This window comes from Lonchura striata, chromosome 3 (assembly GCF_050655825.1).
Source record: "Lonchura striata isolate lonStrDom1 chromosome 3, ASM5065582v1, whole genome shotgun sequence".
Taxonomy (NCBI): domain Eukaryota; kingdom Metazoa; phylum Chordata; class Aves; order Passeriformes; family Estrildidae; genus Lonchura; species Lonchura striata.
In genome coordinates this window covers 84,807,913-84,835,683 of record NC_140705.1, presented here as the reverse complement: position 1 = coordinate 84,835,683, position 27,771 = coordinate 84,807,913, and the positions used below count along the sequence as shown (strand labels likewise).

General features: G+C 49.4%; 2 protein-coding genes across 17 annotated transcripts in view; one reads left to right on the top strand and one right to left on the bottom strand.

Moving 5' to 3' along the window:
- The window catches only part of TMEM63B (transmembrane protein 63B), a 48,747-nt gene extending 45,015 nt beyond the window's left edge, over nucleotides 1-3,732 (bottom strand). For all 14 annotated transcript variants that reach the window (XM_085575573.1, XM_085575565.1, XM_085575568.1 and 11 more), the window contains exon 1: nucleotides 3,589-3,732. The gene's annotated coding sequence lies outside the window, so the exon portion shown is untranslated. The remainder of the gene's footprint in view (nucleotides 1-3,588) is intronic.
- Nucleotides 3,106-14,132, top strand: MRPL14 (mitochondrial ribosomal protein L14). 3 transcript variants are annotated; one of them, XM_085575594.1, is made up of 3 exons: nucleotides 3,106-3,225; nucleotides 11,060-11,146; nucleotides 13,473-14,132. In XM_085575594.1, exons 2-3 carry the CDS (start codon nucleotides 11,073-11,075, stop codon nucleotides 13,837-13,839), a joined length of 441 nt encoding a protein of 146 aa, XP_085431720.1. In that variant the 5' UTR covers nucleotides 3,106-3,225; nucleotides 11,060-11,072; the 3' UTR covers nucleotides 13,840-14,132. The 3 variants fall into 3 exon arrangements, with proteins under 3 accessions (XP_085431720.1, XP_085431719.1, XP_021406113.1); XM_085575593.1 differs by lacking the exon at nucleotides 3,106-3,225 and adding an exon at nucleotides 3,789-3,823; XM_021550438.3 differs by lacking the exon at nucleotides 3,106-3,225 and adding an exon at nucleotides 3,814-3,849.
- Nucleotides 14,133-27,771: the final 13,639 nt, after the last annotated feature.

Below are 27,771 nucleotides of genomic sequence, written 5' to 3'. Positions count from 1 at the left end.
AGAAAAGCCATTTTATACCGCAATCCTTTGCTCTACAAGCTTGGCAGTGACTTCGCAAATCTCACCCTCTCTCTGTTGCAGAATGCATACATACAGATGCATTTCTTTCTCATTCCTTGATTTTTGTTTTTCTCATTTCTAGGACAAATGCACTTTTTAGGCAATGCATCAGGCCTGCCCCGCAACTCACCACCCTGGCCAAGCCAAAATGCTTCTGACAGATGAAGGATGCAAGCAGAAAGGTGCCTTCTGAGAAGGCTGTGCTCAAGGCAGGTCCTGCACAAATCAGCTCATGGATAGGAAGGCGAGGGGTCCATCCCAGTAAGAGCCTGAGCTGTATAGGGCACAGGAAAGAGGATGAGGACTGCAGTTCCAGGCAGCAGGCACTCCCACAATGAACACAGAGCTACCTTCAGGCCACCCACCTCGTGGTGCAGTCCTTTGGAGCTAGAGTATCAGGAACAGCAACACATTTGCTGAAATCAAAGTGGCAGAGGGACACAGGGACCCCCACCTCTCTCCCTTCCTGGAAACCTGCATTTCAGTTTCCAGCTCAGCCTGCAAGCAAGCTTGAAGCTCCCCAGGTTCATTTCCAGAGCCAGGAGGAAGAACAGACAGCTTTATTGAGATCAGACATAGCCAAACCTTCTTCTGACTCATTCAGTATCTCAGAGGCCATGGCCCATTCAAGGCTCTGCCATTCCCTGTCCCCCCTCCCCAACCCCTTCTGAGCTATCATGAAAGACCCGACACCCTGCAGAGCCAGTTCAGGCAGTAGGAAATCTGCCCCTTTGCTTTGAGGCTCCAAGCAGGGCCTCTGGCTCCCTGTGTGAGAGACAGTGTGGAGAAGAAGCAGCAGGCTGGCACACTGGCCATTTGCTGCAGGAGCTGCCAGATGATGGGGCAGGGGGCATGTGTGTGTGCATCTGCAGGGCTCGACACTGTGGGATACCCAGCAAGCTCTCAGTAGCAGGAGGAGGCTGGGAAGGAGCAGCCTAAGGGACTGTCACCAAGAATTGCTTGATTCCCACCCTCTGGAAAGCAGCTGCTAGATTAAAAAAGCCTTTATGGTCCTGTCATTCAAGGACATGGAGACAAAACTCCATTTTCCAAACATTCCCATCATCTTGTCTCATCTGTGCACCACAAAAAGACCACCACGGGAAAGATCCAGTCCCAGCCTCCACCAAACCTTATCATCCTTGCCCATCCCTACCCACGGTAGAGCTCTCAGATGCTTTGATATGCAAATCAGCCACAGGATCCATAACCAGCGCTGTCTGCAATACACAGCACACATGGAGTATCCTACACCCAGAGCCTCCTCCCTCCCCAGGCACCACACGGATGCGCAGGCTTCATGTCAGATGACACAGGTCCCAACTGTCTTGGGTGGGAGCGGGAGGTGTTGCCTGCAGTCCTTGGATTTTCAGCACACAGCCTTACCCTGGCCACCAGGATGGTGCTGGGGCACTTAGAGAAAGGAGGCAGGCTGGGGATGCACCTTGGTGTGGAGGGGCAGGTGGCAGAGGAGCTGCTGGCAGGATGCTGTGGGGCTCCCAGTGACCGGAGGCTCAGGCAAAGTGCAATTAGCAACAGACAAAAAAACAGGGCCTGGGCACTGCCAGCTCTCAAACTTTTATTGCAAACCTCAGGCTACCTGTGATTTTCTGGAAGTTCTAGTTCTCAAAAGGAAGAGATTTCATTAAGATTTTTTTTCATGTTAACAATATAAAAGCCCCTTCAAGCAAGTTCCTAGCCCACTTTATTACTGCAGAAAGCTGAAAAATATAACCAAGGATATTTTAAGCCCAGAAAGAAAAAAAATAAACCCCCATGCAAACTAGAAGCAAAGAACACTCAGGATTTTTGTTTTCTTGGCTCAACTCATGGCTTCAGAACAATTCAGGATAGTTACACTACACTTCAGTCAAAGGGCAAGAAAATGGAGCACTGGAAAGCCTTGTGGTGATGTCTTCTTGACATGAAAACTGACACCCCCAGAAAATACAGTAGCTTCAGTTCCTTCCAAGGTTACCAGACAGGAACAGACAAAAATAGAGCAAACTTATTATTGCAACAAAACATACTTATGAGTCAAACCAGAGCCTCTTCCCAATGCCCTCAAAGGCACATTCTTTCATGTTTATTTTGCTCTTATGGTAGCCAGGTGAAGACTGCAGAATGGACTTCTCTCCTCATAAAGATAGCGTATTCCTACTACTAAAAGGCTCAAGATGAAAAAGGCCTTCCTCAGTAGATACCAGATAATTGCAGTCATTAGAAGTAATGCTTTGCTATTTCTGGTTGAATGGAGTCCTCCTGGAGTCAGTTACAGCTGAGTGGTCAGCTCTGCGCTCTCTCAGAAGCATTAAGAGTAATAAACACTATTAGGGACTGTACAGTGTGATTGTTTGGAGGGGAGGGGTACTGGTCCCTGCCATGCACTCGCAAAGGCTCTGTCCCACACTCAAGGTAGGGCATCGGCAGCACCACCCAAAAGGCACCTGAGCCATGCAACCCTTCAGCAGCTTTGTGACCACCACTAATCGGATGCTCCTGCCCCACAGCCCATGGCCTTCTGTGTGTGCTTCCTCCAGAGAATGACACTACAGAGCACGACACTTTCACAGTAACAGACAAATCCAGGACAGAGGGGACTCCTCTAGGACTACACATAAACAGGCTTTCTGTTTCTAACTTCTGCTATCGAGAGGAGCAAGGGAGGGAGATGCCCAGAACCTCAAATTGCCAAAACACCTGCTCTCCATCTAGTTGAGAGCTACGAAACCTGCTGAGAACATCGGGCTAACTGCAGCCACATTGCAGATTTTTGGCGTGATGCCCCCTCCAGCAGGTAGCTACATAAAGGGTGCACTCTACAGCAGGAGATAAAAAAAACACAGCTTGCTGATGTGGAGGGATTGGCGACTGAGACAACAGCAAAAAGGGACTGCTTGGTTATCCGGCCACGGACATGAGCTGTATCCGATACCCCTTGGTCAAGTATTCCAGGGGAAGATAAGCAGGGCAATATCAGAACCCTACGCGCTACTCCCACCACCCTTGGAACATCCCTCCTGCCACTCTGCTGCTCTGCTTCACAGCTGTGCCTGCAGGAACGGCGGGGGGCGGGCAGGCGGCTCTCCGAGCCCGAACACGCACAAAAGCGCCGACTGCAGAAGAGACGAGCGTGCCGCGGGCAGGGGTCCGCCAACCCCCGAGGTGCGCGAACCCGGTTACCCATCAGCAGCCGAGGCGAGGGGCGGCAAATGACAGGACCCCGGGGGACAAAGGAAACCCGGGCGGGCCGGGGGCGGCGGGCGGCCCACGCCGCTCTACGGGCGCCGCGCCGGGCGCGCCCCCCGCCCCGCTCCGCCCCAAGATGGCAGCGGCGCCCCCGGCCCCGGCCGCCCCCGCCGCGGGCTCGGCACAACAGCCGCGCGCCCGGCCCGGCCCGGCCCGGCCCGCCCTCAGCGCGGCCTGAGGCGCCGCCGCGGAACCCCCATCCCCGCCGGCAAAATCCCTCCAGGCCGAGAGAAGCCGCGGCCCCGGCGCCCCGCAGTACCCCAGCTCCCGCCCACTTACCGGCGGCTCTTTACCCCGTGTCAAGCGCGGACGGGCTGTCCCCGGGCCGGGCCAGGCGCTGCGGTGCCGCGCTGTGTCCGCCGCCCTCGGCAGCAAGCGACGACCGCTGGGCTCGGCCGCGCTCGGTTCGGTTCGGCTGCGCTCGGCGAGGGGCGGGGCCCGGCGGTGGGCGGGCCGCGCAGGGGCGGGGGCGGGGCCGCGGGGCCGCGCGTGCGCACGAGTGCTGCGTTGGACGGTAGGGCGCGCGCGCTGCGGGCCGAGGTGCGCGCTGCGGCCTGGGGCGCGAGCGACGGGACGGGACGGGACGGAACGGAACGGAATGGGATGGACTGGGATGGGATGGACTGGGATGGGCTGGGCGCTGGGAGTACAGCGCAGTGTAGCGTAGCTGGGTACCGCAGCGCCCAGCAGGGCCGGTACCCGGCCTTGCCCCGCCGCCGGATCGGCCTGCTCCTGGCGTGCCGGCTTTTTCCCGGGGCCAGGCTGGGCCCTCACACGGCCCTGTGGCTGAGCGTCTCGGGGCGCGGACGGCCCCTCTCAGCCCCCAGGTGCTGGGGCTGTGACGCTGCCGTGCTCGCCTGTGGGCCCCGGGGCTGGCCGGGCCCTCCCTGCCCCCGGGTCCCGGCCCATGCCTTGGAGGGAGCCGATTGCAGGTGTCCCTGGTGCTCTGTGCCCAGGGCTTGCAACGCGTGAACCCTGAGCTGAGCTGCTGCTCTGGAGGGACGGAGACACGCTGTCACCGAAGATGCACGCGCGAGTTCGAGTGGCACGAAGGGCGGCACAGGGTCGTGACATCGCGCGAAAGCAGCTGGGAGCTGGAGCCTTTGTGTCGCTTACACACTGGGCTCCCCCTGGACTGCCGTCCGTGCCTCTGCGGTGTGGCCTGGGAGAGAGGGAGAACACTCTTCTGAAGTTCCTGCATGTTCAGAGTGTTTATTTGATCAGAATTCGTGTGGGGCTGCGATGCTGGGGTTAGGCTTTTGTGGGTACGAGTAGTCATGCAGCAAAGTTAGTCCAAAATTCCTGTGTCCTGACAAGAGTGGCATTTACTCGCATGTGTCATGGGGGCTTGGAAAGTGTGGGTGTTAGCCTGTGCTTTCCTGGTTATTCTTCAGAAACCTCTTTTGGAGGCCCAGTGAGTAAGGGGAAGAAATTGTTGGAAAAGACTTTATGGCATATTTCTGAAAAGCATGCATAACTTAATTTTTGTAGTAAAAACAGGTGGGCAAGCCAGCCTTTTTAGCAGCAGGACACAGATGCTTATCTGAGCTCTGTAGGCTTCTCTGGTTCCAGTGCTCCAGGCTTGCCTGAGAGGGTCTTGTTTGGACTGAGAGGGAATGAGTTACGGGAAGTTTCTAAGAGAGAAATGAGGCTTATGCCACTAAAGCTACAGGTAGCTCTGTACTGCCTTGTAATGTGAGCATGCCTTTGTTTCCAGGTCATGTTTCTCTTAAGCCTGAATTCTGACAGCATTAGGCATTCTTTTCTGGTACTGCTTCATCAGGTAGACCTAGAGCCAATATAGGTTTTTGTTCTGTGAACAACTAGCCTAGCTCAGTTGTTCCTGATGTTTTTTCGTGGTTGAGACACAGCTACACATCTTCTCTTCCTTCTTGTTTATGTTCTCCTTGCCACAGCTCCCCCCAGTGTGGTTACTGCTGTCTGGGTTGTGATTGCACCTTACTGGTTGAGGCCTGGCCATCCAGATCGGGGCTGGGAACCAAATCTGGTCTTGTGGCTTTCCACCATTGTCCTGCTCTTGAAACTTCAATACTTTTAAAATGAGTAAAAAGACATTTGAGAGATGATAGCCGTGTAAAATGAGGATGGTGTGGGCAGTTCTCTGAATGCACGTGTGATTCCCAAAAGGCAGAGACGGGGAGGGGCCTTTCTTGGCTTCACCTCAAACCCCACAGGCCCACCAGAGAGAACTGGGGCTAATCCAGTACCTGCCATGCTGCTCATTTCCTTGGACTTCACACCGATAGTTGTCCTCTCTGTAACTTAATTTTCTGCTGGTGCACTGGGAATAACCCCTCCCTATTTTAGTACAGTGCTGTGAACATGCATATATAGGATGATTTTAGATGTTCAGGTATTAGGACAATAAGTACTTTAGAGTTGTGACTTTTGGATACTTAAAATGTCAAAAGTAAGTTTTATTTTAAAGGTGTGCAGCTCTTTTGTTATCTGCCATTCCTGATTGTGGTCTGGAAAATGAGGTTAGTGTGTTTTGCTTCAAAATTGTTAACAGATGTACCTGTAATGAGTTTCTGTTGGTAACTTAGATCAGTAAATATCCTGTTTAATAGCTAATCCTATTCATAAACAGATTTTAAAAAGACTTAATTCCTCTTTGTAAATCCTGGTCTTTTTGTTTGCCATTAATGTAAAGCCAATTATGTCTTGGTAATGAATATCTTGTGTGTTTTTAACACACGCAGCCCTTAATCACATTGTTTCCTTTAGGAGGAGAGCTGTGAATAGATTGAGTCCCCTAGTTCACAGTTGGCTCCTGCAGCTCACTGTGGCAGATGGTCTATAAATAGACCTGCAGTGGCAGAGTAGGGGTTTAGGCATTTCCATTGCATGTATTGTCTTGAGTTTATTTCTTGAGTTTATTTATTTTTGCGAGTTTTAATGATGGACGACAGATGCAGTTCAAATCTTTATGCTGCCTGGACCATGTCTGTTTTGATATGTTAAAAGAATAAAGGTGATGTTTGTCCCCACTGTTTGACTGTGCAGATGAGGTCACTGCTATAAAAGTGAAGAATATTTTTACCTGGTTTCCTTGGCTTTGACAGCAGGCTTTGGGTAGTTGGCCTCAGCATTTGCTTTGCAACATCCGTTTTCCATGGGGCCTGTCTGTGTGAATGAGTTGGCAACAGAAAGAAGGAAAAGGAATAGCTGAATGATTATAGAATTAGAAATCTTGGCAATATAGGGAGGAGGGGTTAGTTCCAAAACTTGTGATTAAAAAGGAAAGTACTGTTGGATTGCCAAGTAACAGTACTCTTTAAAATTACATTTACTCTAGGATGTAGGCAGGGTAAGAATGGTGCCTTGACTGTTTTTTAGGGTGTACACCACTGGTAAGAACTTGGTCAGAGCTGTTGCACTGCCTTCTGGAGTGTTCAGATACAGACCTTTTCAGTGCTCCCATGGATGTATTAGTAGAACAGATTCATGCAGACCATTCCTGTGAGGTACACCAGTGTTCTTGCTAAAATGACAAGAGAGTCTTTTCTTGTCCAAGTCTCCTGGTATTTGGAGATAATGTCACCACATAAGGCTGCATTGCCAGTGGGAGAAGTCCTAGTCTTGTGTTGTGTCACATTCCTTTGCAGCAGTGTTCGTGTGCCTTCAGGTTGAGCTGGATCAAGAAACTGAGCTAGCTGAAAACTATCTGATTTACATAAGTACTAAAGCCAGCATAAGGGAGGTGATGAAAGTGTGTGTTGGGGGAACACAGGGCTTCCCTTCTTGGTGCTGTGTGCCCTGATGTTCATTTAAAGTGAGTATGTAACCTGTCTTCCTTGTCTGGCACATGTCCTTGCTCTGTATCAGTTCCTTGAGGGGGTCTACTCATGCATTTTAATGCATTTGATGAACATAGTGTACATGTATCTTTTGTATTTCCCAATTTTATTAGCTGGGATGAAACTTTTGAGAATTTCTCCATTCAAAAGCCACTCAAGATTGCAGCAAATACAAGTTAGTTTTTAATATTAAGGAAAACCACTGAAGGTGATAGCTAGAGCACTTGAAAATGGTGCAGAGGGTAAATAACTTCCATATGTTTATAACTGGTGAAGAGTTTCTTGAGCAGTGCTGAAATGTTATGTCAGTCTTTTGCATTGAATGGAGTAAGGCTGAAGGGCCCTTGAGAAGAGTATTTGCAGTAGCTGGTTACTGCATGCTCAAAAGAAATTCTGTGAAGTAGAAAAAGAGTCATTTTAGTGAATATTTGATTAACAAATTCCTCACCCTTTTTTGAATGTTACTTTGAGCTCTTGTCTAAGGTCTGTGATAACTTTTAACAGATACGTGGAGAGGGGCAAAGTGTCTCTGTGACTGTGATTTTCATGAGATAAAACCACTACTAGAAATTAGGGTCAGCAGCTTAGAAACAGCAAGAGATTCCTCTCATGGTTCTTTATTGCTGCTTTGGTGCAGCTGTCTGTGGTCAATTATACCAATAGTTGCCTTTGAGGCTTCTCATTTTAGGATAGTGTCTGTTTAAATACTGCTCTTGCCTAGCTTGAAAAACTTGGAAATTAATCCTGCTTGAGCAGGAGATTGGACTAGATGACCTCCAAAACCCCCTTCAAAGATAAATCCTTGGTCAGGAGTGTATTAGTGACTAAGTACTAAGCAAGTGGTGGTGTTTTGTCTGTCCAGGGTATTTTGGAGTGTGCTCCTGCCTGTATCAGTTGGGCAGTACCAATGGCAGACTTCTGGGAATTCTTACAAATTTTGCTCTGTTTGAAGGTTACAGGGTTACTCTTCCCATACACTTGGGAGCACTGAAACCTGGTGACTTGGGGAGAGCTACCTTCAGAGGCATACTTGTATCATACACATTACCCATGCCTAAGTGCAGCTTCTTCTGAGCCTTTTTAAGGGCCCCTGGTGTGAGGCAACGTGTGCTGGGAAGGACAGAAGTGCTGGAGGCACTGGGGCTGATGACTGTAATCGATTTATAGAAGCTCTTCTATTTTGGCACCAGCTTGGGAGCGTTCATGTGGCAGCACCAAGTGTGGCAGAGTGAACAGCTTCTGTACCCTTCAAAGTTTAGTTGTTTAGCAGTTAGCAATTTCATAGGGGGAAACTCGGGGCAGGAGAGATGAAGTTCACAGCCACAGAGGGATCACATTGGGACTGGGTCTGGTTGAGAAGCACCTGGAATCAGACCCAGACTGTTCGCTATTCCTTCTAGAAAGGAAACTGGCACGTTACAATAGCTGAAGTTGTGATTCACTCTTTGTGAACACACTTGCACGCTTGAATGGTGTTCTTCATGCCATAAATGCATTCTTTTCCCTCCACCCTGAACCCTCCTGCTAATTGGAAACATCCCCTCTGTTTACTCAGTTGCGAACAGGATGCTTCGTACCAAATAATCAATCATGAGAAATTTCTTACCTTGTGACACATCTTAATGTGCTGAGGAATAATTCTTAGCTAAGAAGAGGATACTGAGTCATCTGAAAAAATAAACAGTCCTTGGACGCTTAATGCTGTTGATGCTTCCGCTGGCAGTTTTATAACTTCAAACCTTCACTGCTGCTACGGGGTAGAAACAAACAGTGACTTCTCCCAGGAGCAGTGAGTGAGTTCAGAGTTCATGCAACACTTAGCACATTTTAGATGTGCTTTAAGCACATCTGGCTATGCTGGTCCTGATGCTGCTGTCCCCTTGACAGCAGGCAGAGCCTGCAGCTGTGCCTGCCTTGTCATGACCTCTCCTATTGGTCTTATGTAACGGTGAGGATGAGTCTTCTCCAGCCACCAAGGCTACCATGCCTGCTAGGAAATAGAGATGGGGGTGACATTGCTATCTGAACTCCCCAAGAAGTGTCCATGAAAGACAACAGAGAGCCCAACTTGCTGCTGCTTTTTTGGGTTTTGTAGAGGGATCCAAAGGCTCTTTGTGAGGAAGTAGGAGCATTACTACCCACCAAGTTTGAGTTTCACATGGGGGGACAGCACACCCTGTGCAGCACAGGACACAGGCAGACAGTGGGCTTAAAGCAAGTCACCATAGTTGAACTTGCTCAGAAATCTTGAGCAGCAGCAAGGCCAGGTATTGGACCTTGGTTGCCAGCAGCACTGTAAATGCAACAGGGCCTTGCTGTCATTAGGATCACACAGCTAGGTAAGGACATGTGGCATAAACACAGCCTTTTTGGAGTCTCATTGCAGAGAGGAGACAGTGGGTAAGCCCTCGACTCATTTGCTGATCATCTACCCCACAGAAAAGTGTTGTTGTTTTTTTTAAGTAAATAAATGTAAACTTTGGCTGTTGCTATTCTTTTCCAAGCTTGCCTGTTTGACAGAGATGGTTTGCCATCTGTGCTTTGCTCAGGTAGAACTACTCAAAACTGCTGTGGTGCACATGTCCTGTGCTTTTCATTGTGCTCTCGGGTAACACTTGCTTTGTAGAACAACTGCAAACCCTAGAACTTACACACATCCCCAAGTAAGCAAACACATTGGAGAAAAAAATAAAAAGAAAGGGAGATAAGATTTAGGCTTGACCTTGGTTTATTAAGAGCTTTGACACTGTCTATTTAAAGGCTCTGTGTGGGTTTTTTTCCCCTAGAAAAGTTAACTCAGCTTTATTTTAAAAATAAAAGTTAAAAAAATGGCTTTACAGTGTATTACTATAGTTTGGCCCAAAACTCATCAGAACTGTCAGAGAGAGATGAGGTCAATGGATTTCTGGTGTTTGCTTTTGAAAGGAGAGAAGCAGAACACATGTTGGTTACTCTGCCAAGGTCACAGCAAGCTGTGTCACACGGTAGTAGTTGCAGTAAGGTGGAAAGTATTAGCTGTACCTGAGCTGGCCTGAAAGAGGCCTGGCTCTAGGTCTGTGTTGTTTCCTCCCTTCACTTGGATCTGCCAGCATAACCACCTGGGTCATCACTTCCTAATGATGTTTGGGAAAGTGATCTGGGTTCAGATAAGCCTACGTGACCGAGGATGCAAGCTGGTCCCAGTCAGACAGAATGAGGTTAGGGAACTGCCGCAGACGTAGGCAGGGAATAGATAGGGTGTGGTTCCCAGTCAGAGGTTACCCTTGTAACCCAGCTCTGCTGCAGTCATCATGGTGTACAGTGTACAGCAGCATGGAGTGAGATCTGTAAAGGTACTGGGAACTATTTTCTCTGGCCAGCATGAACAGGCCAAGACTGTGGTCTTGTAACAGGCTGCTTAACACCTTTCTATGCTAAGAGAGAGCGTGCCCTTCACCAATGGAACTCTGACTTGTTTCTTGTCTGGCAAATTGTTTCCTGAAGCTGTGATGCCAGTCTGTAAGTTATTTGGCTTCTTGCTTGGTTTTGTAGGTAACCTTTGTAGCTTTTAACAAGCAACCATGATGGCTTTTTCTGGGCATTACAGCCTCTAAGCCAGTTCACATCTGAAATTCTCAAAACCTGGTTCTTGTTATGTGATTCACAGAACATGCAGAAGGGCCCTTACCTCTGTGTCTAGGAAACGGCAAACTAGGATACTGAATCCAGCTTTGTAGTGTATGTGTCTGAATTACATTTCCTTCTGAATTCAGGCAGGGGTTGTAGATCTGCTTGTAGTGTGCTACAGCTGCTGCTAGCACTCTGTGTCCTGTGGATTGCAGCATCTAAATAGGTGCTGAGGCCCTAGTGTGTGGTTCATGTAAAGGAAAGAATGCAAGCCAAATTCTGTCCATTTTCCAGAGTTAATAATTCTTTTGTTTCTTATGCAGGGGTGGTTACCAAATGGCTCTCTTGAATAGACGAATTGGTTTATCTTTAACCCATCTAAACAGTGCTGTGATACAACGACAGTTCAGGTAACTTTTAAGTTTTGCGTTTGTTTTCTTCAGAATGTTTCATGGTTGAAAGAGATGCTGTTGAGTTAATCAATAATAAGATACAGCATTTGTAATTCAAAAGTATAATAATAAAAAAAAATCTTACAGTTGTCCTTTCATAGATTGAAAAGTGAGCTCAGACACTCCATTTGGAGGTTCCTGGCATTCTGCATTTTCATATGTATGTAAGGAGGCTTTTAGGCCTTCTGACAGTGATACATGGGCCTGCAAGTAGAACTTGAAAGTGTGTTTCTCATGCAAGTGCAAAAAAAACCAACAGCAAGCACCTGCTGATGCAGAGAAAATTACAGTGCTCAAAATTATTCAAGAGTTTGTCATTTATTTAAAATAAAAATAATCTGAAAAATTACTTATTCATACTTTCACAATGTCTATTTTGTTATTCTTTTGTTTCTTGCTCTAGGCATTTAAAGTTTTAAATTTATGGACTTCATATTTTACAATGCCTTGCACAAATCTTAGCGCTTAATCCCACAGTACACTCTGCCAATTTGAGGATCCCTAACTCTTTGAAGGGTCAGTGCTTCAGTTTCAAGGATGAGAATAGTCATTCCCAGGATTGTGGTCTGGAGGGAGAATTAAGACATGCTTAGGGCTAGGTTGTGTGATAGTCCTAGGAGCTATCTCAAGGAGGTATCCAGGTCTTTCTGGCTTTCTCTTTAAGTGGGCTGCATGAGAGCATTGGCCAGCACACATTTAATGCATGTATAGGTGACAGTAACAGGGAGGTGAAGTCCAGTCCATAGAGGTCAACAGGACTTCAGAAAACTTAATGGGGAGACCTTTTCTTTGTGGAGTATTCCTCCAAGACTGTGGCAGAAATCAAGAAAAAAGGGAAATAAAAAGTTCTCCTAGTGTGGTTATTCTTATCTAGTGGTTACTGGACAGTCACATTTATATCTGTTTGCTATTGCTGTGTTATACACTTGGTCCCACCGAGGTTTTCCCTGCTCCTTCCTGTGACAACACTTCTCTTTTTCCAGCCTACTCCCTTCTGTTTTCCTTGTTGTGCAGCCACAGATGGCTGGCAGAGGACAGAGATGGGATGGTACTGGATGGGATGGCATGTCTGGTTACAGAGATTAGTGACTTCTGAGAGAGAGAGGAAAACTAAAGTAGGCCTCTACTGTGAGGAATATCTTGAAAGGCAGTGCTTGACCTCTGGAGCAGTTGGATTAATGCAGATTGACTCCACTGTCCTTCTTCACAGTGTGTAAAAATTCCTGCTTGAAATGATGTCTACACCACATTTGGTGTGCATGCTCATCTTTTAGGTACTTTTGCAAATACAGGCCTTTCCTCTTCAAGAGGGGATAATGGTCCCTATTTACTTCACACACTTCTGAAAAACAAGATGAATGGTTAGGTTGCCTCCATATGCTGTCACTGAGTAGTTTAACTGGCAGCAGGTTGGCATTCCTGCAGCTCTGGCCAGCATGTATCTAGTACCTCATTGCAAAGCAGTTGTTCAGGAGCAGAGAGGATCTTCCTGTTTTTCCAATGGTCTGTGTTTGGGTGTCATTTGAAGACAAGCAACAAATCAGTTGGGTTTGAGCTCACTGAATAAAAGAATAATGGTTTCTCTAAAGTAGTATGTTCCTCCTGTTCCCAAGAATATTCAGAGTTGGACCTAACAATTAGTATTGTGCAGTTTATTTATGTTGTTTCTTACTCCCACAAAGCAAGCATACAGAAGAGACTGTGTCTCTCTGGATTCCTTCCACAGGGGGAAGGTGGTGAGCTCTTAGATTCTAGGTGGGAACAGCGTAGTACAGCCACAGCAGGACCTCAGAGGTCTTACTTAGAACAAAATGAACTCTGAGACTCACAGATGTCAGTGAAAGGAAGGTTGATCATAAAAGTCCTTAGTGCTGGGTACTGTGTGCAAGATTGAAAGAGCCTGACCTGAGTTTTAGCTTCCTGCAGGCTGTTTGAAGCAGAAGTGAGCACATTTTTTTGCTTGTAGATTGAAGCTGCATCATTTTCAGTTGCTAAAAAGCCCATGATACGCAAGCCACTCTTCATGCCATCTTTTAGTTGTGTTTTGGAGTGGAAAGGTCATTTTATATTTGACATTTAGTAAAGACTGTGCAATGCCCAAAGTAGCATCTGGCTTTCAAAGAGCACATTGAATGCAGTCAGTGTGTCGCCCATATGGTATATATTCATTGCTGGTGCCTTCTGAGTGGCTTCTGTAATGATAAGATTCTCTTCTGTGTTTGCCTTTGCCCCCCCAAGGATTATTGAGGAGATCTGTCTCTCATTCTCTCCTGTCTTTTGGTAGCATCACTGGAGCATGTCAAGCAATACAGAAGCTAACACGTGTGCGAGTGGTGGACAACAGCACCTTGGGGAATACGCCGTACCACCGGCCACCAAAATGTATCCACGTGTATAACAAGACTGGAGTTGGCAAAGTTGGAGATAAGATCCTTCTGGCTATCAAAGGAGAAAAGAAGAAGGCTTTAATTGTAGGGCACAAGATGCCTGGTCCCACCATGACACCTAGGTTTGATTCCAGCAATGTGGTACTCATAGAAGATAATGGAAATCCGATAGGGACTAGAATAAGAACACCAATACCCTATACACTGCGAAGAAGAGAGGGCGAGTTCTCCAAAGTATTGGCCATTGCCCGCAACTTTGTATAATGCTAAGAGACGTCTTCAGCAATCCTTTTATATCCTTTCATGCAGTAGCTGTTCCTTGGTCCTTTTCCAGAAACTAGTGAAACATGAAAAAGCTGATGTTCATCAAGAACATCTCTTCCCTTTTAAGAATTCCAAGCAACTAATTTAAATATTGAAATAGTTTCTTTTTCTCCAAAAGAAGGTTGATTTATTTCACAGAACACCTGCAGTATGTTTGGGAAACAGTCCTTCATCCTTATTCCTCCTGTGGTGTTATTCTGGTCTGTCATCATTAAAATGAGAACATGAAAATCCTTGTGCTGTATTGCTTATGTTCTCTTTTCCCTATTTCTGCCATTCCTGGTTTCCCAAGAACAAGACGTAATCCCCGGCCCAGTCATACTGGGGGTCTACAAAATGGATTCACAAGTAATAGAGTAGGAGAGATACGTAATGAACTATGGGTACTTTGGGCACATTCAATAAAAAGATTAGTTTCTGTCTTTGCCTAAGAGAAGTATTTAAGTAAATTAGAATCAGGAGGGCACGGTGGCCTGCAACATCTGTCAGTGGTGTGTGCTTCAACAGGGCATAGCAGAGACTGGGAAGCAGAAGTAGGAAGGGGAGCTGAAGGGGGAGCCGAAGGGTAAGCTGAGATGCTGCCTGTGCTGTCCACCTGACCAACCCCTGAAAACTGTGTTCTCAGATTAACACAAGGGCTGGGTTCAGATTGAAAGGACCACAGAAAGAAACTTCCTTTTGGACTGCTTCTTGGGACCATTGTTGGACATCATCTTTAGTGGGCTATTGGTGAGGTTGGCTGTTGTCCAGTTTCCTAAGTTTAGGCACAGCAATGGGCAAATGCCACTCTTGCTTTCAGGACTGCTTGGGATCCAGGAGCCAAAGAGCTGCTTTTCTATGGAGCTGAGCAGAGAAACCTGGTGCACATGACTGGTGAAGGGATGTCTGAGCAGAGTGCTCCTAGACATAGCAGTGCTGGGGAAGAGGTTGTAGGAGGTGCAGTCAGCAGCAGTTAGGCCAGTTCTTCACAGGTCAGGTGGCAGTGGTGGCTGGCTACTCTTTCCCCTTCTGCCTCCTCTTCCTGATATGGTGGGAATAAGGCTCCTGATATGGAGCCTTTGGCTCTGCATTGCCTCAGTGAGAAGATCTAAAGAATGCAGTGCTGAGCTAGCATGCACTCCAGCTACTCCTTGCAGATACATCTGCCCCATGGTCTCCACTGTGAAATCCACATTGTCCCTGGACAAAGTGAGCCCTGGATCCCCTCCAACTCCATTATTCCAGATAACACACAAAAGATTATACTATAGGTTTAATTTCAATATTAACCTTTAAGTAATGGCACTGTCCCACTAAGTAAAACTTCCCTGTGAACTCAGTTCTGTGGGAAAGCAGAATCATGCTGCTGGCAGCATGTTCCTTGTTTGCTGTTGTCTGGGGAACATTGGGTCTGCTGCTTCAAGACCTCTGTGCCCCATGGGCGTTGCCTTTAAGCCCTGGGCTTGCCTCCTACAGAGGTGTCTGTGCAACGGCACAGCAGCAGAGCAGATGCTCACCTGGTTGAAGTCAGTGTTTCCAGATAATCTGAGTGCAGTCAACTTCCAGGAGGAACTCTTATGTGCTCAGAGATGTTTATGCTGTTTTTCTAAGAGGGACAGTGAGCAAACTCTGTGGCAGTCACAGCGAAAAGTGTGACTAGCCTCTCTCCCTTGGGTGGGGTTTACTTCGGTGTAGCAAGGGCATGGCACAGCCTCATGTCTCAGACATTGTCCATTGACCTTTTTTTTTCATAGTTAGATTTGTTTCTGGATCATATTTGGAGTAGAAAAGGGGTATATGCTTTTATGCAATTTTAGAGAAAGTATTTATGCTACTCAATTCCTCTGAGGTCTTGCTTTAGAAAACCTTCTGCAACTTTTGAAACTCCTCCAACCCTGATAAATACATAAACAAATACTTTTATAATTTTTAAATAAATCACAAGCCAGCTGATAGGTCTGTCCCAGCCTTCCTACAGACACGAGTTCAGCCTTCCTTAATGTAAATGCTTTTGAGATCAGAAGAGGAAAATGCCTTCCACTAACACAGTGCTGGAGAATAGAATTTGAAGTAGCACTTGTATGGGGTATTTTGTTTCTGTGCACAGTCTGTGGGTAGAGCTGAAGTGGAGTTCACCCCAGCTGAATACCTCTTTCCTGCCTAGCCTTGTTTATAACTTGTCTGAAGAGACATTTTACTGTGAGAGTTTTGCTTAACAACAACTCCAGCCTCAAAGCATCAACCAGCAGGACCTGGGTGCCTGCAAACAATCCTTGTTTTTCTTATCCTGACCATAGGGTCTATGAATCTCTCATGGGATGCCAGACCCTGCTGTTTGGATATTAAACATTTCACATAATATTTGCTAATAATTTTCCAGCATTTTGCTGAGGAAGAAGTCATGGGGACAGGGCACGAGAGGAAGCAGGCAAGACAATGCAGCACACTTGAGATTAAAATGTGAAGTGATGCTTTAGCTCTAAGTAAACTGATATGTGTGGAGCTAAATCCTTAATCTCAGACCTTAATAAACAGACATGCAGACAGCTAAGCTAAGCATATCCCATAGTGCATCTCCTGCAGTTTTTACCTGTCTTCCCTGATGAGGAATATAGTCTCAGCAGAAATCCCTGGCCTATACTGACAGCTCTGTGCTGGCAAATTCCAGGTGCTGCCTATAGCAGTATCTCTCCGAGGTAAAAGGATCTGGCTTGTGGATGAAGCCATAGCCTGCTGCCACCCATCCCGCTGATGTGGGACCCTGCCGTGGCTGCAGGATGGTGAGCCCCTGCTGCTCTGGCAGCAGAGCCTGTGCAGGCAGGGGCAGATGGTTGGGGCCTTACCCAGGCTAATGTGGGTTCTCCAGGCTCTCCATCTTTTCCTTTGAGCAGACCCTGCTCAAGGATCCTCATTTTCAGGTCCCCTCTTTTGTTTCTGCACATGGGATAGTACCTGCTTGCTCTCAACTTCCAGGCTGCGTTCTGCTCTGTTCCAGAGTCTTCTGAGCAGTCAGCCAGTGCTGGCTTGGGAGCAGTTACTTGGTTTCCTGGGCTCTGGCTTGAGGCATCCTTCTTTGGGATCCACTGAGGCCTAACTCTCTCCAAATGGGAGGCTTTTCCTTTTGCATCCATCCTACTATGAAAGCAGATGTGATTTCCTCTATGTGTAGCAGTTCTTCCTGCAGGTTCTTTTCTTAAAGGATGACTACAGGCAGATGGAATGATTCCCTCAGAGGAGGGAAGGAAAACCAAAATACTTCCTATCTCAGCTGCTGCCAGAAGGTCACTTTCTCCCCTGGTCCCTGTTTATTATTCTGGCATTAACATGCTTCAATATAATAAATGAAAAAAGTTTCCAGGATGACATGCTTAGGAAGAGTTCTCTCATCTCCTGTGCAGCTTCTGGGGGAGCTGCCACCTGCTGCAAAGGGAAGGGGAAGCCAGAGTCCTGGAGTCTTCTTGCCTCATTACAAATGTGCCCTGCTTCAGTTCCAACTGAGTCTTTGGGTTGCACAGACACTGGTCTGTGTATTTGGATATAGGATTTGCATCAGCTGAAGCTCCCAAGAAGGTGCCTATTTGCTGCTGATGGTGGGGGCTTTGTGCCCAGAGATTCTTTCATGGGAGTTGGAGAAGAGGTATCTTTTTTTAGGACATCCTGCATGGGTAGGGAGAAATGGCCTTTGGAAAGACGCTTGCCCATGAAAGACATGGCTGGGGTCTGATGAGGCTGGGGTGTGGAAAAAGACAGGCAAGCACTGGGGATTTACTGGCCGTGAGAAGACATGTCCCTGAAAGGAAGTGGGCGAGACAGATTATCGTGGAAGGATGCAGCAGGGAGCTGATGTCTTCCATCTGCTTCGAGACTGAGGCTGGGAGACGGGCGGCCCCGTGTGCCAGCAGGGTGGATGAATCCCGGAGACTGGGGGGGAGAGGAGTGCAGCTGGTGACTTTAGGGGCTGGGAGGAGAGGGAGACAGCTGAAACCTCAGCCGAACTGGGGGTGCTGGGGGTGATGCAGCCGGAGACGGGACGCCTCGCTCGGCTGGCAGTGAGCTGCACATCCCCGAGCGGAAGGCTAGATGGCAACGTGGGCGTGTGCCTGCGCCGTGCCCCACGCTCGGCGGGCTCCGACACGAAATCGCCGCACACGGAATCTCCCTCGGTCAGCGCCTTCCCCGGCCGCCGGCCCGCAGCAGGGCAGCGCAGCCGGGGGAACGTTCTGGGGAGACTGAGCCTGACCTGCTCCCTCGGGAAAAGACCCGGGAAGACCCAGGGAATTCTGACTGCCTTTGATCCCTGTCTCCACGGAAGGATGCTGGGTAACCATGGGTGCCAGGGTCTAGGAAGATCACTGGGAAGATTGGTCTGCAAAGCATCATTCTGACTGCGCGGAGCTGGTAGCTAGTTGCTGTCGCTGTCGAGGCAGGACGGGAATGAGAAGACTGACCAGAAGGCTGCTGAGAGTAAAACTCCGGGTTATTCCAAATACACTGCTCTTTTATACAGAGCTTTGTGAGGACCAACTCTATTGGTCTGGAAGTGAAAACAATCCATAGCATTGGTGCAAAGTGCTTGACGCACAGTGATGGATCTTAACTATAAACATGTGAACAACAAGAGAGATAGAGAATTATTTACATTCTTCTCCAGCTCTTTCCCAGCCTAGCTAGAAACTCGCGTTTCTCTCTTTGACTGAATCTGAGTCCCACAGGTCGCAAAGAGGAGGGACAGCAGCAGGATGCTACTCATGGATTGCAGGGGGCTGCAAAACAGGAGTCAGGGCTGGGCAGCAGAGAGGCACAGCCTGGCTCTCTTGTGAAGCTCTGAGCTGGGCCACTCTCCTGATGCAAAACAACCCCTCAAAATGCATTGCCACTCCTTGCTAGGGTCTCCCATCTAGAGACAGATGCCAGATCTCCTTCCCTGAGGGAAAGGAATGCCAAGCCTCAGGACTGCAGGCTGAGAAGCATTTTCCACCCAGTCACACACAGAAGCAGTGGCAGGACCCTGCTGAGCCCTTCTGATGAGACAAGGGAGGGCTGTCATTTTTTAAAGTGTCTTCATCTCACTGAATGTAGCTATGCTGTCTACGATTGACATGACCCAGGAAGAGCAAAGAGGACAGGGAAACAGCTGGACACTTATCCTGTAGCTACTCTTCAAGACAGACAAGGGCAGGGGAAGAGTGTCCATCAGGGAAACTCAATGGGCTGGACACTTGCACAGGGGGTAAAGGGGGAAAAAAGTTGGGAGTGAGGGAAGGGGGATGGAGTTGGCACCACTGCCAGGGTAGAACCCCAAGGTTTGTGTGGTCGCTGCCCAAAGGGTTCTCCCCTGAGTGTGTTAGCAGCAACTACAGTCTTGCCACCTCATTTTCTGAGTACTTTCTCCTGTTCCACAGCATAAGAAATGGGGTAGTGAATGACACTGAATCTAGTCTGAATGCTCTTGCAGTGGCGGAGCCTCAAGTGAGCATGCCAGGCTGGTCAGCTTATCTCAGAACCTGTCAGGGATAGAGGATGGAAATTTTCCTAGGCCTGTCACAGATACACCCTCTAACAAGAAAATAGAATTGGAAAGCTCAGGAATGTCTAGCCTGGAAAGAAGAAAGATTAATGATGGCTCACGACAGAAGGATAAAAAGAAGAATGTGGAGAAAATACATCAGGCACATCCCTCTCTGAGAGTGCAGTAGAGGCAGTGTTCAATCAAGCAGGCTGTTGGAGGAAATAAAATTGCCTTTTTTGCATTTTTTCCTTTCACCCAAAACACAAGATGCCTCATGACATTCATTGCTCCAGGGCTTCACTGCTTAACAGAGCTCAAAATGAACCTGGATGTTCACGTCCATGCTGTCTACAGTGAGTATGCTCAATGTGAATAGTACACACACCCTCCCCAAAAGACTGGGAAGTGATGTGGCACAGTTACTGTGATGTGGTAGTTATTGTGTATATAGACACCAAAGACAGGCTGTCCCTTGGGCCTTGGAAATATGAGCTTGCTTTGCAAGTGTTGGAAGGCTGTAAACTTCATTAACCAAGTGTAGTTCCTTAAAAATAAACATGTGAGCCCCAAGGTACAACATGGACTAGAGCCTGTGAAGGACATTCAAAGTCTTTTATTACAAGACTGTACCCCATATCCAGCCCTCTAGCTCAAATGAGCTGCTCTGCATATGAGGGGCACTGGTGACCATTCCCCAGGGCCAGGGCCAGGATATGGACAAAAATGTCTTCCTCTGATGGCCCCCACTTGTGATTTCCCATATTAGATACATCTCTTGGGATTAAAGGATTTGTTGCTCTAGCTTGTAAGACTCAGTGCTGACCATGGATGAGGTAAATCTTCCTCACATTTCTGGGTCAATATGATGAAGTCATGGTGCTCCCTTCTTGGCTACAAAATGAGTAATGTGAATTGGGAAAGCAAGAGTCAAACATTAGGGGTGGCATGTACTGCTGGGGGGCATGTTTCACCTGCTGTATTCATGGTGTAAGAGGAGCTCAGGTGTTCCTTGATGTCCTGGTCCTGCCAAGCCTGGTCCTGCTCACTCAAACAGGCATCACATGTTGGGATGGGGCAGAGAGAGGTAAAGTGGGGTGACTGATGTCCAGTCCACTCTGATGGTGCAGTCACAGTTCCCTGGAGGCACTGACAACAGCAGACCACCCTAGGTTCACCAGGGATGGCAAAAGCTGAACAGACCAGAATGTGTTTTTTACTCTTGTGCTTCAGGCCATCCCTAAGGGAGCCTTGCCGAGGGCCTTCAGGTGCTGTTTTGTCCTGATTTTTCATACTCTGCCCCAAGCATCTCCCTGGGATGAGCAGGAGGCTTGGAAAGGTGGTACCCATCTGCAGTGCAGGAGGAACTATTACTTCTGCAGGACAAGCTTTTGGGGTTTTGCATTTGTGCTTGACTGGAGCAAAGACAATGGTTGTGTGCTGCCTAGCCACCTGAGCTTTACTCCTAATCATGTTTACTTTCCTCTCAATGCTCAAGATTCCCTGTGGGTGTTTGGAGAAGGGGAGGAAAGGCTCCAGTTCACTAGCAGCAGGAAGGTCTGCTTGGAGAACTAGAAAGTGAGGAGAGGAAGTGATAAGATGGTAGATGTTATCTTTGCCCTTGTTTCCTAAGCCTTATGATTAGCTCTTGGACATTCTTCCAGAGGCTCTAGACAGCTCCAGGAGCCTCCAATTTGTGTTTCATAATGCTAACATCTGTAAATAGCTGGTTTAACTGGCTTCACAAGTCTGACACTTCACCTCAGCTCTGGCTTGTGGAGGAAGAATAGGTTCCCAGGAGGCCTCACCTGGGGTGGGCTGAGGACATGGGGACCTCCAGGGCATTAAATGCAGCCTGCAGAGGCAGTTTCCTCAAGAAGGCTTGACAGCTCAGGCAGTGGAACCTGGGGGAGAGGGAAGCTGGGCTGTCCCCCTGCCTGCAGGGGAGGATCTCCAGACACCCATCAGGCTCTGTGGGGTGGGATCCCCCCTTCCCCTACTTCCTGTACTCCCTTCACTGCTGGTGTCTCCACTTTGCCAGCCTGCCTTGCTTGCAAGGGCAAAACAGTGCCAATGTTGAGTGATGGCTGGTAGGCAGTACTTTGTGTTTCTGTGGGAAGCTGAACAAACATTAAGACTTTTAAGAATGTGGAAATGTAACATTAATGGACTGTCCTGTGCAAACTCTGGGGCACCTGAGGCTGAGCTAAACTACTTTCTACAACCTCCAGCTACTTCTTTGTGGGTGGTTGAAGGATGGGGAAGAGCCCTGAGAAATCCTTGGCAGATGGCATCACAGGACAGGGAGAGGAACTACAGGAAGAGGGGTTAAAGGTCAGAGCAATGGGGCTGCATAATCTGGGAGGCAAATGCTGAGGTTTTAGGGCAGGTATTCTATGGTGCTCTGGTGCTGTGAAAAGGCTGAGCGCTGCTGAGATATAAAGGCACTACCACCCCAAGGGGCTCCTGAGCTGGTGCACAGGCTCTGTGTTTCCTGCACTTCAGTAGCCAGACTTTTACTGACTGTGGGGACAAAAGATCCCACAGGAATTCTGCATTTTCCTACATGGACTGGGGGGGGGGAGGGGGGTGGATAGGGGCTGTTTATCATGTTTAGAGATTATAGTTACCTAGTTTATGGCAGGGGTGCTACTGTGACCTTTTAAACAATGCTATGTAGAACTAGACCAACAATTGCTGTGGTCCTTGGGGAATGTCTGAAGTACAGGCAGGCTAAGAGAGGTGCAGACCAAACCCAGGCTTCATTCATGGCTCAAAAATCTGGCCCTTTGTTATGGTGTGGTGAGTGGATTTTAGCATGCAAGCAAGGCTGGTGTTTGCCTTTCTTTCTCCATCTGTCAGCCCACCCCTTACCCTAGTTGCTGTCTTGTGCCCATCCCATTCAGCAATGCATACACTCAAACCAGGCCCACACACTGGTGAGACAAGCCCATATGATTACCCTGTCCTTCCTGTACATCCCTCTCCTCTCTGATTTCACCAAACTGTGCCTCAAGCCCACCCTCTTATTTGCCCCTCCAAGTCACCTTTATTTAAAGGGCCATTCAGGCAATAAGCAAGTCTGATGGTTCCTATGCCCTCCTCTTGAGATGCACCAGATTTCAAGACAATCTGAGGAAGGGGTTACATTGCAGAGCATCTACTAATGCGTCTACTTTAGCCACGGGCTCTCTGGTCCCAGGGAAGGCAGTGGAGGGCTGTGCTGCAGCTGTGTCCCCAGCAGTGTTGCAGACTCACAGCAAGGCTACCAGGTCTTAGCTGACTCAATTTCACACACCTGTCACTGAATGTCAGGGGTGGATAACTTACCTAGGGCTGACAATCTCCTCACCCTGGAGGCTGAGTTTATTGATCCAGTACCTGTAAGGTCAAGTGCTTACCTGGTGATGTAATGCAGCAGCACCTCACTGGCAACACAGCCCCCCAGCCCTGCCCAAGTTCTGCCTCCGATCACTATTCACTGGCCTGCCTTTTTAATAAAAAAAAAGTCCAGGAGTTTCAATGGGCTTTGGGTTTACATTCTACCAAGTCTCAGCCTGGCCTGGGTACTGGCCTCATAGGTGCTGAGATCTGTTGGGGCTGTGGCAGCCTGTGGCTCAGCTGCATTGAGACATCAAACCTGAGCCGAAAGCCCCTAGTGCCATGCAGAAGGGTTAACAGTCTGCTTGCTCCCTCTGTGCTTTTGTTCATTGGAGTAGTAAATTCCACAGCTGTAAATAATCTGCAGCAGGAGAGATTATCAAGGCCTTGGGAAGGAGCAGCTTTCTTTAATAAGATCAGTTCTCCCTGCGAAACATCACGTAGTCGCTCTCCACCCTCCCCTCGCTGTCTCACCAGGCATTGCCATGGCCATGGCATTGCATAACTTTCCCACCTCCATCCTATGCCACTCATCCTCCTGCCATGCCCCTTCTGTCTTGCTATTGCTGATTGGTAAATAATGGCACTTCACAGCAACCAGCAGTGCAGGCTGGAAGTACTCCTCACGTTACCTGAGATGCAATTGTGGTTTATGTGGTGCTGACCACATGGCAGGCTGCTGCTGGCCAAGGTGGGGAGGTGGTGGGACACATCCTTTCTGGGACAGAAGTGTGGTACTTCATGCCATCATGGTACCTGCCTCTGTGCCAGGCTGGAGGCTGCTCCACCTCTGACTCCTTCAGGGGTATGGCTGTGGGCAGGTGCAGCATGCAGGACCTGGATGTGGTTTTCCATGGCTATCTCAGAAGCAGAAAAGAGACCTAGTGGGTGTTTGAATGGAAAAACATTCCTAGTAATTTAGAATGGTGTGGTTTGGTGTCTGGGAGCTTTTCTCAGAGCATCCTTCAAAAAGGCAAGAAGATGCCCAGGGCGGACTAGGCTTTAGCTAGAGAACCAGCCTAAGTCAGGCTTTTTAGGATGGACACCAGGGCTTGGCCCTCTTTCAAGCCTCCCAGTCCCAAGGGATTCCTCGCTTCTGTGTGAGGAAGAATCCCCTTGCCTAATTCTTCCTCAAACCCTACTATCCCCTCACAAGTAATTTCTGGTTTTAACACTCCCAGCAGTGATGGATCCCCTCTGCCAGCAGAGCTGAGAACACAGCAGCTGAGATTGCAATGGGACATCAGGCCTTGTAGTGATTCCTACCTACAGAAGGTGGCTGTGGCTACAGTGGTGCCCCACTATGCTGCACTAATCCACCTGGTGCAGGGCCCTGCTGAGCTTTTAGATTTCTTTTCTGGTAGAGCTACAGAGTTAACATGAGGTCCCTGTACCCCTACACATGAAAGCAGTGCACAGACATCCCCCTTCTCTGCGGCGAAAGAGATTGGTAACTGGGGAGGAGCAAATGCTTTGAGTCTGGGGGGAGGGCATACCCCAGTTTGCACCAGGCTTTCAGGACACTGTTAAGCATTGCCAAGAGCATCAGCCCCACGGTAAGACCTCTGAGAATTGAGCTCACCCTGCCACTTTCCACTTCCCTGGCAAAGCTCCTGAGTTCAGAGCTAACCCTGACAGGGCACATCTCTTCCCTGCCCCCATCACTCACCCAGTTCAATTCTCCTCCCTGTATTCCCAAAGAAGCCTGTATCCCGCTGACCAAAGCATCACTTTTAATTAAAATGGTTCCCTGCGATGCATCATCTGAATGTCTCCACTTATTCCCGCTGGCTCCAGCCAGAGGGATGTGCGGGGGCAGAGTATCAGGTCAAAATCTCTCCAAGCTGCAGCTAGAGAAAGCAGCTGATGGCTTCACTGTCTCACTGCCAATGAGCTCTCAGTAGAGGGGAGCTCTGCCCCAAGAAGGCCTGGGAACGAGACACAGCTTTTCTCCCTGCAGAGGCTGTGGAGCTGTGGATGCCCAGAGGAGGCTCGGAATGAATGCTGTGAGCTGGGATCCCCAGCTCCCTGCGTGTGGCTGATGTTCCTGCTGGAGAATCAAGCCGCCAGCCATGTGCCATGCTTGGTGGGGTTTGGAGGACTCCCCTCAAGGCCTCGAGAGGAGTCAGGTTGGGATCTCCACTGGGGTTTGTAAAATGGAGACAGGAGGTAGGTCAGTAGGAGTACACAAAGGATTCCCTCCTAAATGGAGACAAATTTTCCTATCAAGGTTACAGGGCTTCATTTGGGTTACCTGGGAGATCATCTGGAGCAAGGGCCTCCTGCTGCAAGGTGGCTTAGCTCTCAAGAAAAACACCTTCACCTCCCCCTGTCCCCAGTGTACTAGCAGCTTTTTCAGGGATGAGAAAAGAGGAGGCTGCTAAGGATCAATAACCCCCCCTGGAGCACCACATGGAGCTATTCCTCCCATTTCCCTAAGAAGGGTGAGTGCTCACTCCACCCACAACTGCTGCAGGGATTTACCAGGGCTGGGGTCCTGCAGCAGTATAGCTGCTAGTGCCTCAGACATGCTGCAGGCTTAGCACTGAGCAAGGGGAATTGCCAGGGTGTGGCACTCTTGCACGAATGTGTCTCCCATCCCGACCTGGGTAGGACACAGGCCACACATGGTCAGTGTGACCTTCACACCTCACATGTGGATGCAACAAGTAGGCGCCCTGTGGGGTTGGTGGTATGCAAATAATGATGTTTTACTCCAGCCCTTGCAGAGACCCCAGCCCTTGCACTTTGGAAAGCAGAAATTAATCCTTCTGGCAGGAGGTAAGTAAAGCCAGGGAGAAGCAGGGAAAAGGCCTTGCTGTGCAGTAGGGAGGATTCTCTGAGGGGCTTGAAACCCATATGGATGTTCTTAGGATCCTCCCATAGCAGCCCCTGCTGTCGTGTGCTGCCATAAAGCAAGAGGTCTTGTACACTCATATGAGCATGTGGCATCAGCTAGCAGTAAATTAAAATTCTTTTCCTCCTGGGCATGCTGGGCTGCATCCATGGGCACTTATGGAAACTGCTGGGACACGTGTGTGCTGCTTTATTAAAGTATGCAGCATTTCATCCCAGCATGACAGGTGTCAGGAGTCAGGCATGTGCCCGGTCTGTGGTCTCTCCCTGCTCCTGTCACCTTTGCTCCTTTAAGAGACCCTGTGTGCCCCCTCCTACGCAGCATCCCCATCCCCGTCCCCGTCCCCATCCCCGTCCCCGTCCCCGTCCCGCCGCACGTCCCTGCAAGGCGGCAGGCGGCCACAGGGTGTCAGGCGGGTGCCGGGCTGCCTTCCCACGGAACCGGGCGGCGGCACCGCCGGCTGCCGCCCGCGGGACCCGCGATCCCGGCGGGCCTGGGAGCACGCCTCGCAAAACTGCAGCTGAGGGCAGGGCTTGCAGTCACCGGCACCCCTGAGCGCTCCTCTCTCCAGGGAAAGGATGGCTTCTCTTCCTTTTCCCGCGTACGGAGGGAGACACGTTTTCCAGGCGCTGTCTTTCAGAGGAGGGAGGGGAAAGCTGGTGGTCTCCCGTCTGGAGCACCCCAGGTGAGATGAGTTGTGCTGGGCCTCAGCGTCTGGCCGCGGAATGCAAAGGAAGGCTGCACGACGAGGGGAACAAAGGGCCTTGGATACCAGCACTAGCGAGCAGGGAGTGTTGGCAAACACGACTGCCATTGCTCAGGGAAGAAAGCAGCTTAGCAGGGGTGTGGGGAGACACTGAGCTCGAGACGCTGTGGGTTCCCAGCAGGAAAAGGGGATCAGGAGGTTCGTGGTACTGAATCTCCCTTGGCAGGCACCTGCTGGACCTTGAATCAAGTTCAGTTGTGCTTCTCCCAGCTCTCTCTTTTGTGACTGCACTGAGTGTGGCGGGGGGAACTCATTTTTCCCACTCCATTTTCGTGGTGGAGGCGGGGGAGCTGGTGCAGAGAGAGCAGGCTGGGGAGGATGCATCAGTGAGTGACGTGTGATGCTAGAGCGAGCAGTGGCCCAGCCTTGCTCAGGTGCAGTTCTCCGTGTTGCGCCTCACGTACAGAGACGCTGTCTATCCTCCAGCTATTTACCACCAGCTCATTTTGCAAACTCTGCACTCACAAGATTTTTTTTTCTTCTCTCCCTCCCTACTTCCCTCCCTCCCTCCCTCTGTTCCCTGTAGAGATGCTCTGTGTCCCCATTCAGCTTCAAGTGCAAGGTCTTCCACCTGCACAGGCATTGCACATGCTGACCTGCGTGCAGGTTCTGTTGGGCCTGTCCAAATTCACCCCCTTCCCTTTCTCCCACTTAATCGAGGCTTTAGTCCTGGTGGGGGCAACTGCGGTGGACAAAGAGGGAAGCTGATGTGAGCTGAAATGCTGCCTGAGTCTCGGCTCTCCCCAGCGGGGAATTGGAAAGGGATTGCCGAGGAAAAGGGGCTGCCCCTCAGTGTCTCTTCCCGGAGTGGGTTGCTTGGTCCTGGGAGGGTTTCTTCCTGAGCAGGGACTGTAACTGACTGCTTCACTCACTCTTCTCCTGGTGTGTATGTTCTACTTTAATCTCTTCTTTTGAAATTTAAGGCCTATGACTTGCATCAGGCTTTTATGTCCTCTCTCTCCCCCGTGCCGAGAGAGGGCTTTGTAGTTTTAAGGAGGTGCTTAAAAACACGAGCTGGGGGTTTCCCTATGGGGGGAAACCAGACAGCATAGGTAGGAGACTGCTGTCTCTATCTTCTGATTTCCAGCAGGTTGGGCGGTGGTGGGGCTGACCGCTCAGCTCTTGGCGGTGCTTACCCGAGGGTGGCGAGGAGACGACCCCAAATACAGCTGGGGCACACCTGAGGCTGGCTGTGGTGAGGGGCTGGACGGAGGGACCCCAGCTTGGTGTTAAGGGCGAGAACAGGATTGCCGTTCTGCCCCGTGGGAAGTGCGGTGCGGGCTTTGGGGACGCTGCTGGGACTGGGGCCGGCCGTGGGGCCGGGACCCGCGGGCAGGGGTCGGGGTGCGGCTGGGTGCCGGGGGGCAGGGGGCTGGGCTGGGG

What these genes read in the sequence shown, in the direction of transcription:
- MRPL14 (XM_085575594.1), top strand. Translation starts at nt 11,073, where the DNA reads ATGGCTCTCTTGAATAGACGAATTGGTTTATCTTTAACCCATCTAAAC. An exon ending in GTGATACAACGACAGTTCAG is followed by an intron (nt 11,147 to 13,472) that starts GTAACTTTTAAG and finishes GTCTTTTGGTAG; the next exon opens with CATCACTGGAGCATGTCAAG.